Raw genomic sequence first — 11,042 nt, forward strand, 5'->3', positions numbered from 1 at the left:
AGCCCTTGGATCATCCTGGTGGCCTCCTCTGGACTTGTTCCAGTAGGTCTATGCCTTTCTTGTGTTGGGGGCCCCAGAACTGGACGCAGTACTCCAGGTGGGGCCTTACAAGAGCGGAGCAGAGGGGCAGAATCCCCTCTCTTGATCTGCTGGCCACGCTGCTCTGGATGCAGCCCAGGACACGGTTATTGGTCTCTGGGCTGCGAGCGCACATTGCCGGCTCAAGTTGAGCTTCTCGTCCACCACCACCCCCAAGTCCTTCTCTTCAGAGCTGGTCTCAATCCACTTGTTGCCCAGCCTGTATTTATGTTTGGGGTTGCCCTGACCCAGGTGCAGGACCTTGCACTTGGCCTTGTTGAACTTCATGAGGTTAGCACAAGCCCACCTCTCCAGCCTGTCAAGGTCCCTCTGGATGGCATCCCTTCCCTCCAGCGTGTCAACTGCACCACTCAGCTTGGTGTCGTTGGCAAACTTGCTGAGGGTGCACTCAATCCCAATCCCACTCAATCAGAATGGTGCAAAGCTGGCAGCGTAACTCCACTGATGCCACTGGGAATCCACCGATGTAAACCTGGCGAGCAAAAGCAGAGGCAAGCACCAGGCTCCTGTTCTGCTGAAATCTCACAGAAGACACAGGCAAACTTTATAATTTATAGAGTGACATTTTACAACGAGTAAGAAACAAGGAAGACAATTTTCACATTGATGTTATTAAAAATAGATGCTAGAAAGAAGTGAGGTATGGAGAGCATCTTCTCCTGGAGTGTGCCACTGCAACTACTGTGTTAGATAAAAGCACTTAGGAGTACAGACATCTCATGCTGATTTTTACTTTTATAGCGAAACTGTCATCTTCTTTCCTATCCAGACCATAGAACCAGTCAGCTCCAGGGAGTGGAGCATCTCCCTTATGTGGAAAGGCTGAGGGAGCTGGGTCCCTTTAGCTTGGAGAAGAGGAGATTGAGGGGAGACCTCATTAATGTTTACAAATATGTTAAGGGCGAATGTCAGGAGGATGGAGCCAGGCTCTTCTCAGTGATGCCCAATGGTAGGACAAGGGGCAATGGGTGTGAGCTGGAACACAGGAGGTTCCGCTTAAACTGGAGAAGAAACTTCTTTACAGTGAGGGTGACAGAGCCCTGGGACAGGCTGCCCAGGGAGGGTGTGGAGTCTCCTTCTCTGGAGACATTCAAGACCCGCCTGGACGCCTTCCTGTGTGATCTCATTTAGGTTCCTGCTCTGGCAGGGGGATTGGACTGGATGATCTTTCGAGGTCCCTTCCAATCCCTGACATTCTGTGATTCTGTGATCTTTCTGACAGTGCACGTCACTCTCTGCCTCATACCTACAGCACTTGGCAGAGTTATGACTGGTCCCTGCTCAAACCTACTACAGCATCTATGAAACTGTGAATGATGGCAAATATTTTCCACCCAAAACCAATAAAAGGATTCCCAAACTAAGACTCCATTGCTACTGTAGAAGGTTTAAGATACTAAAGCAAGTGGAGATGCATATGAAGGCTTTAATTTACAAGTGACATCTTGCTTACACAACAGAGTAAAATTAAATTTACTCAAAAGAAAAAGCACAAAGTACAGTACTATGCTAAAATGGAGAGGAATGACAAAGACCTAAAACCAAAAAATAACAAACAAGCAAAGGCAAAATAGACATGACAAAGCAGGCCAGAGAGAGGGCTGGAAACCAGAAGTGCTGTAGGAAGGTATGAGCTGCTTTGTCAGACCAAATCAGACCAGCTGACAAATCAAAATCCTGCCTCAGGATGGCTGATTCTACACATAAGAGACAAAGGCAGGAAAAACACCTCAGTGTTCAGATATGGAACTACCATCTCAAACCCCTCCTCAGCCCCTAGACACACAATGTCAGACTATCTGTCAGTATAATTCTTACTATGAGGTGTAGTGTGGTGGGACAGTATAGATATGCAGCCTGTTAATCACATCTCCATCACTCGCCTCCATCTGAGAGGTTACAGGGCTCTGCTGATCAAGCCAAGTGATTTCACACTGCAAATGATTTTATCAATTTATTTATTTTTTTAAATGCACAGCAGACATGCAATACTCAGACACCAAATCACACATTTATAAATATATCTTGCATGGACATATTTTCCTCCTCTCTTCTTTTTGACAGAAATATCTGTATTGCAATAAAAAGTGAAAAAAAGGTAAAAAAAATTCTACTAAGGCCTACACCACATTGTCATATTGGTTTAAAAAATAAATAAATAATCTATCTCCCATCTCACAAACTGAATACCAAAGCTATACCAAAGCTACTCAACTTTTGTTTCTTCACCAGTACTTCATCTCCTGTCTGTTCAACACCAAGGAGACCTCTCCTGGAAGGAGTCTGGAGAGCTGCCACTGAATCACCGATACAAATACAATCAACTCACTCATGAAACTCAATACTTATGAAACCTGGCAGGTGAATGCCAAGAAAAAGTCTTTATATAATGTCATCTATAGGTTTACACTCCCCTCCCTCCCCTCCATCAACATTTATTTTGTACTGGCAAAGCTCATGGGTAACTACAGTCGTAGCAGCACACTTACTCCAGCACAAGCTGTACCGACCCGGAGGGCAGGTCTACGCCGTCTAACCGAGCACAGACATTCCCATCCAGCGACAAGGAGGGCCGGCGGACAAACCGAAATCTTCTCCCAGACCTGAAGCCCCAAACACCCTGTGTCTGTGCAGCCCAGTGCCAGGGCTGCCATCCTTCCTAGGCTGGGCTTCATCAGCTTCTGAGGTGGCACTCAGAGGAGACAACCCTGGATGTGACACCCATCTGTCACACAGACAAGACACAGACATCCCCAGACTGCAGCAGATGCATCTGTCTGTCCTGAGGGCTGCATCCCTCCATAAAGACATGGATCACCAGTGGGCTAGAGAGCATGAGGCTTTCTGGAGATACAGTGAGTCCCACAAGGAAGACAGTGGCCAAAAACAACCTTGCAGCTTCCAGAGCAACTCTTCTGCCTTCAACCTGCCCCCTGCCCCACATCTGAGGAGCCCCAGGAATGAGCAAAGCAGGGAATGAGCCGTCAGCTGGTAAAACTGCTCTGGCAGGCCTGTGGGATAGATCTGGTCATCGATTAGGTGCTTCTGGTTTAGTGTAACAAGGGCACAAGGGCACACAAGGCCTCACAGGGACAGAGAAAAAGCAGTTTTTCCCATCACCTTGGTCCCGGCACAGACGCTGAGATTTTAGCGCTGAATATCGGTAGCACCTGAATTGCTGAGGATGCTCTCGCACAGCACTGCGCTAACACGACAAAACCTGGCTTACATCTGGTCGTGGTGCTGCCCTTCAAAATAACACAGGATAGTTTCCTCAGCAATTGAATTCCCTGAGCAATGAGAACATCCCGTGATGTTAAAGAATAATAATAATAAAAAAAATGTTGTTGGCATTGCAGAAATTTAAGTCGTTTGTCTGGCCTACCCTAAGTGGCTTAGCAACATTAATTGGACGGACGCTTCAGGATGCACTTTGTTTTAGACATACATTTGCTATCTTTGATATAATTATAAAGCAAGCAGCCCAGAAGGCCAATAACCGTATCCTGGGCTGCACCAAGAGAAGCGTGTCCAGCAGGTTGAGGGAGGTGATTCTGCCCCTCTACTCTGCTCTCGTAAGGCTCCACCTGGAATACTGCGTCCAGTTCTGGAGCCCCCAACACAAGAGAGACCTGGAGCAGCTAGAACAAGTCCAGAGAAGGGCCACCAGGATGATGTGAGGGCTGGAGCACCTCTACTGTGAGGACAGGCTGAGAGAGTTGGGGCTGTTCAGCCTGGAGAAGAGAAGGCTCCGAGGAGATCTTATAGCGGCCTCCCAGTACCTGAAGGGGCTACAAGAAAGCTGGGGAGGGACTTTTCATAAGGGCAGTTAATGACAAAACAAGGGGAAATGGGTTTAAGCTGAAAGAGGGGAGGGTTAGATTAGATATGAGGAAGAAGTTCTTCACTGTGAGGGTGGTGAGACACTGGAACAGGTTGCCCAAGGAAGTTGTGGATGCCCCCTCCCTGGAAGTGTTCAAGGCCAGGCTGGATGAGGCTTTGAGCAACCTGGTCTAGTGGAAGGTGTCCCTGCTGATGGCAGGGGGGTTGGAACTGGATGATCTTTAAGGTCCCTTCCAACCCAAACCATTCTATGATTCCCTTGCAACCAGCCAGGACTTCTTGTACCAGCACAACCAAGGGCATGGCTGTGGAGAGGAACAACCATCTGATGAGCACCACCACCAGGACACAGACATCAGGTTAATTATCCAGGAGTCCAGCCTGCTTCACTGCATGGCCCCACAAATAACACAGGGGCAAAAGAAGCAATCAGAACAAAGATTTCTCCCCGTCCCCAGAAGACATAGTTTGACATGTATTAACTGTGTGCCTAAATAGACTGAGATTTGGGAGGCCAGAAGGCACCATGCCTGATCTAGAATCCTTTACAAAAGCTGCCAGCAACTCGTTTCACTTGATAATTCTTCTGTTCATCTTTTCCTCCATGGCTACACAAAAAGTCCACAATTTCTTGATTATATTAGCAAAGCACAATAGCTACAATCAAGCCTAAAACATCAGGGAGCTTTAATAGCTTGCAAAGAAAGGGTGGGAGTCTTACTCACTTCAGTAAGGGATAGATGCTTTCATATTGAATTACACTGTAAATCAGTCGACTTTCTAATGGCATTTCAATAGGTTAAACAGCCCCCTTGACAACCTTTTCTGCAGGGTTTATTGCCTATAAGCTCAAAATGGCCAGAAATCAGATCATTACTCAGAAAATATTACCCAAAAAAAAAAAAGTCTTGGACAGCCTGGATGAAATGCATTTTTACAGAAAGACCTGTGGTAAAAGCTAAATATAAAACATGACCAGAATGAGGCGAGGCCCATGGGGTGCAGGGAGAAGGGCTGGGCACAGAGCTTCCTGGGGTGCTGGGCTCACCTTTGCTGCCATCGCCCCCCTGTCCCCCTCCTCCTCCTCCACACACAGCTTCTCTGGAAAGAGCAACCCCGGGGCTGGGGGCACAGGTCTGCAAACACCCTCAGGAGCTGCTTCTGCCATGACTAACGCTGCTGAAGGAGACATGGGCATCAGCCTTTGGCCCTCCCCTTCTCCCTGTAACTGGGGACGCAGGTAACTCAGCAGCAACACCACCAGCTGAGCAAGAGACAGAAAGCTAAGCCTGGCATCAAAGTCAACCCCACACCCCAGCAACCACATTAGCAAGGGCTTCGACAAACAACTCCAGAAAACCTTGTGTGACTATGCAAGGTGGGGCCTCTCCCAGCCACCCGCTCCACTCCATGCCGAGAAGCTGCCACCAAGCCAGAGAGCCAAAGTGCTGGTGCATGGCCTGGCAAGACAGCTGGGTAGGGAGTGGACTGAGCGCCGGCTGGAAACCTCCATGCCCACCACACTGCAGGGCCAGGGGGACTGGGTACCTCTCAGTGGAGCTTTCAGGTGACAGGGTGATACTTACACAGCCTATCCCAGGCCAAGCTGCACTGGGCAGGAAAGCATGCTCCTCTCCACACATCCCTCCAGTGTTCCCAGAGCCCTTCCCAACTCCAACGGCATCAAAGCAACAGTTCTCAAGACATAGCTGTGGAAAAACAGACTAAAGAACACGCTAGGAAGCTGGTACTGCAGCAGGACCAGGTACCCAGCTGCATGAAGGACAGCCAAACTCATATCCTGCTGTACCCAGTTCAAAGCCAGGGCACAGTGCCACAGACACCTACTGGCACGCAGTGATTCCAACCACTGGAAACTGTCTCTTCTCATACTTTGACCAAATCTTTCCAGCCTAGCACGTTCACAGCAAAATGTCTCTGTACTCCAAGGATGCTCACAGTTGCCAGACAGGCCTTTTACTGGGGAGGACATCATGGTTGAGCGAGACATAGGACTCCTAACTAGCTCAACTTCTGGTGCCAAAACAGGGTAGTAAGCATGCAGCTCTTTGTGACAGTCAGCTCTAGTCATTCACATCTGCCTCGATCAGTAAAACTGTTATTAGCACCACACGCCCCAGGATTATTTAACACCTGAGAAAGAGCAATAATTTTTCCTTTATTTATTTATGACAGCCTTTGCTACAGGCTGCAGGGCACTCTCAGGTAGCCTTGGTGCACAGGACTCTGCTGGCATGTTGAAGGATTTGTTCACAGGGCCAAAGGACACCTGTATGCTCAAGGACAGAAACAGAAACCAAAACTCTGGTAGCTTTCAAAAACCACCTTACCTTCTGCAGTAGGTGTTTCTCTCTACTATTCCCATTCAACATAATAACTGCATATTATTAATAATAATTACTGAAAACTTAATCAAGAAATAGGGAAGGAGTGTAGTTTACAATTAAAGTGCAGCGTGACTGTTGCACAGATCAGAGGTCTGTACTATGTACGTGGTTGTCATAGAATCACGAGCATGAAAACAGAAATCATATGGACAGATTGCTATTGCTCTTTATCTCAGCCTGCTACTGACCTGCTGAAGGAGACATCATTTACTCCCACGCTAAAAGCTGCAGTCCATCTCCACAGGTGGGCACAGGCTGATGCACACACAAAATAAATGCATTGCAAAATCCTCCATCAACAGCTATAAAGTATTTTTGATTTCCTGATGCAGGTTTTGCCCACCTGGAGAACAGTCTGCAGCAAAGTGGGACTCAAAACAAGAAGCAATCGTATTGCATTTGACCTGCAGCACCCTGGCTCTCTGCCAAGCTCACAACGCTCTGAGGAAGAAGTTGCATTCTCCTTTAACTCTTCAATTTAATGTTCGATAAATACAACTGCATATAAACATGGGTAAAACACAATTCTTTTTGCCTTAGGAAAGAAAAAGTCATAGGAAAGGATACAGGTGAAAAAGCTCAAGTTAAGAAATGCATGAGAACTATTTGTCTTAATCTCTTCCTGCACACATGAGCAAATGGTAACAAACTCATCAGGAAGTCGTGATTGGCTCATTAATCTTATAGTCCATCTGTTATCTAATTTCCTTCAGTATACTCTGATAATTTGCTACATCAAGGTTTAATTTTAACTCCTTGTTAAAGTCCTAGACATTATGACATCTCTACCCAGGGACTAACAACTTTTACAATCATCATTAAATAATGCCCTGGTAACAATGCAATTCAGTATCTGTAACAGCATTTCCCAAGTCCAAAAATTACTTCAGCTACTACATAAAACTCACAGGAATAATCCTATGTATTGTAAACATCTCCCCTTTCAGTTACAACTCAGTACTCCAAATTATTAGGTTGTTTCACAGATATATGACTGCTTCCTATACTGCACTCAGAGACAGTTGATGAGCAGACACTACCTTTAAAGATGCATATGCCAACTGAAAAGATCTCAGCACATGCTAATGCAAAATTAAAGGCTTTAAAAGACAAGTTTTAACCCTGGTGTAAATCATAACATAAGAGCTCTCTTTCGGAGAGCAGCCAGCCTGATTCTCTGCTGCACTGCACCTGGCAGGGTCACGCGCACCTGTGTAAAATGCTGCCATTCAGGTTTGCACAATTTCACACCCACACAGGAAAATGCCTGCCAGAAAAAAACATGGTACCAGAGAGATCACTCCCAGTTTTAACTACATTTAAGCATGCTGAAGGCAAGATGGCATTTAATTGACAATATTAATAAAAACTACTGCTCTGCAACTTGACCAGTAAACACAAGAAATGGAAAACAGAGAGGAGGATTTTGACGTTAACAAGCTCTTACAGATTTGACCTGTGTAAAATTAGTCAAATGTGTTTAACAACTAATATGCAAATTAAAAATATCCAGACCATGTTAAGTCTTTACTAGAAAGACTTCAGAAAACAATCTAAATGGTTAGAAGAAAAAGAGTCAGTTTTTAGGAGTCTCTGGAACGTGGAATTTAAAGCAAACCATGAACAGAGAACTCCGTCCCAGTACCCAGAGGGATGACTCAGGTGTATAAGCACTAATGATGAGACAGTTCATGTCCATACACTTACTCATCTGCATAAGCGTTTGGGGTCATAATTGCAGTGATGTACCTGCAAGTCATCTGGGAAGCACCAATGCTTACACACCAACTGCTCCTACTTGCCTATCGTTGACACTTCCTACAGTTCTCACAAGAGGTGGTGACCAACATTACAAATAATCACTTGTTTTCAGCAGCATGAGCCTGAGAGCTCACACCAAAACTTTCAGACCAGCACGTGAGCTGAGGTACTGTCCCAAGTAATCCCCAGCAGCTCAGCTCTCCAGAGGAAAGCTCAGAGAGCAGAGGCAGCCAGCTGCCCTGCCCTGTTTGGCTGGTATCAGTCCAAGGAGCATTTGGAGTTTACCAATATATTGTAGTCCTTGTCTCTGAAAAGTGAGCGTAAAGAATTCTATTTCAAATCAAAACAAATAATCATGCACAGCCAAGTAAGTGTAAACCAGGTTAAGCTGAGGATTTACAAATTCTCCCCTCACTATTCACTCCTTCCCTGCCTGTATGTGCTTTTGCTTTAGGGATGGAAAAACGGTGGTGTGAAGGATTTCAGAGTGGAGGTGCTGCAAATCATCTAAAAATTCCTTGTGGTGTCTTAAATCATGCCAGCAGTTCATGGACCTTGGGTTAGTAGAAACCAGCATTTCCTACCCTTCTGATTACACAAAACCTCGTGACAGCCTTGCTGGATTTATCAAGACATATTAAATTATCAGGGGAAGATGCTGTTCCCTGTCATCATGTGATCCTGGCTGCATGCTATGCGAGATGCTAATAAAGCAAGTCAAAAGGGAGGGGAGAGGAGAAAGGGAACAGAGGATGAACATTTGCTCACTCCCCACTACATCCACTCCAGTTGTAATTTTTAGACAAAAACTGAAAAGGAGAGCAGCAGCTCTTATCCTCTGTCTACAGGCTCAGATATAACATCTCACTGATTTCCCACCCTATTGCACCCACCAACTCACAGGTCCGGGAGTTCATAAAACATGTGCTTATGTAGCAGGGGTAAGAAACTTTTCCCTCACTAAAGACCAAACAAGCATTTCAGGCCACAGACTGCATCTGTCCTAAAAATCAGCACTGCAGGGTGGATGAAGTGAAAGAAACAGTGGGCCCCTGGACATGCATCCACACCAGAGGCACTATTATTATTGATATTTTAGTATTGTAAATAAGGCCATCACCTTTGCCACAAAGCAGTCCAGTCCCACATGTAGCCACAGACCCAGTGCGACCGGGACTCCAGCCTCCCAAGGGGATAGGGCCTCTCTCAACAGCAAAGGGGAAACACTCCCAGCAAACCAAACACGAAGAAAACCCTCAAAACAACAGCTTTCTGTCCTGAGCTCACTCATTTGCCATGGCCCAGAGGGGTCTGTTCTGTATTTAAAACTGCTCTAGCACAAGTCTCAGTTTCTCTCCAGCAGCACAACCGGCCTGGGGAGCTGGGCACACACCCACCGAGCAAACCCCCATGAACTCTGCTCCAGCTGGGCTGTCAGGAGCAACACCTGATCTAACTCATCAGAGGTTAGCCTGGATCCCTCTGCCCAACACAAAATCACATCAGTGACTGCCTAAGAGAGACCACCTTCAGTACAGGAACCTCAAGCCTATCCATAGGGTACCCAAAGTACACCATCAGAAAAAAAAATAGTACCAATATGCACCTATTAATCAATCCTGCGACTGGTATTTCCCTGGTATCACCCCAAAGGTGCAGCATCACACCTCAGTCACAGACATGGGCTGAGAACAGAAAGCACCAGCATTCTCCCCAGCAATACAACTGAGATGCCTATCTGTTCTCTACAGTGTCAGCTCTCTTTCCTCCATGTCTCATTTTATTGTGGTGGTTACCTGACCACACGTGCTGAACTTCCTGGCCTCAAAAAATTAAGGCCTACCTTAACCTCGGAAATTCTCAGCTCTTCTGCATCTTCTCTACCCAGAAGAAATGCCCCCCACCTCCTTTTTTTTTTTCTTAATTTACTTAACACAAGCAATCTACTGTCTAGATCAATACACTCACTTCCTCCTCCTTTACCATACTGGAAGCAAAGGCACAACTTTAGACCCTGTACTGTTCCTTTCACTTACCATTAGGACTAAGACATAAATGAGGTTCTCCAGGCCGGATGCAAGTGGCATCTACTTGGAAATAACCTAGAATTAGCTGCTAAGTGAAACTGTGCTCAGCCAGTGCAGCGGTGTACATAACAGACACAAGACTCGTCCTGCCATTCTGTTAAGTCAAAGAAATTCACACGCACGCATCAAACAATTGTGCAAGCATGTGTATAGCTCTGAGCAGAAATAAATCCAACCCCAAGTGGCCAAGTTTCCAATTAGAACTCTGTGCTAAGCACAAGGCGGGTATGTGATGGTGTGAGTCTGCAGGTGGACTTTGCCGGTTACGTATTACAAGTGTTCTCTCTGCTCATCTACAAAGAGGAGACACTTCACAGCCCTCAGCTACGGGGTCCTGACCTTCACGCTACGACAGCTGAGATTTTTTTGTTCTTAGGGTCCCAAAACGCATCAGCTGAAACAGCAGCTGAAATAGCAGCCTAAGCACATCTAAAGCACAGGGGCACCAACAGATGGAGGAAGGTACACCTGTGTAAACGCAGACACACACCGGGCTGTGTGCATCTGCAGCACAGGCGTGCGAGGACAAGCCCCAGCTCTGTAAGAACCCTCCGAGCACCTCCATTCATTCAGAGACAAGCCCGGCTCCAGCTTCTCCTCAGACAGGTACTCACCCAGCCTTCGAAGCTGTCGCTGGAGCCCGCCGAGCGCAAGAGGTCCTGGAAGTGTAAGGTGCAGTTGGCCACAAAGTCATCGTAGCCGATGGGGGATGGGGGTGTCGTGGAAGACGGACAGCTCGATCTGATGGCCGTCGGTAACCGTGGCGGAGAACTCCTCGTTGTAGGTGGGTTTGTTGGTCTTCTGCTTGGTGCTGGTCTGCCCGACGCGCACCTGGTCCACGCTG

General features: G+C 46.7%; 1 protein-coding gene across 1 annotated transcript in view; it reads right to left on the reverse strand.

The window, feature by feature from the left end:
• The window catches only part of LOC104522296 (protein kinase C eta type-like), a gene marked incomplete at its 5' end in the record, with an annotated part of 124,728 nt that extends 113,690 nt beyond the window's left edge, over positions 1–11,038 (reverse strand). The window contains 2 exon segments of the mRNA XM_010164538.2: positions 10,813–10,905; positions 10,907–11,038. Coding sequence (XP_010162840.1) covers positions 10,813–10,905; positions 10,907–11,038 — 225 coding nt within the window.
• Positions 11,039–11,042: the final 4 nt, after the last annotated feature.

Source organism: Antrostomus carolinensis, unplaced genomic scaffold (genome assembly GCF_000700745.2).
Source record: "Antrostomus carolinensis isolate BGI_N321 unplaced genomic scaffold, ASM70074v2 scaffold17413, whole genome shotgun sequence".
In the NCBI taxonomy this organism is placed as follows: Eukaryota; Metazoa; Chordata; class Aves; order Caprimulgiformes; family Caprimulgidae; genus Antrostomus; species Antrostomus carolinensis.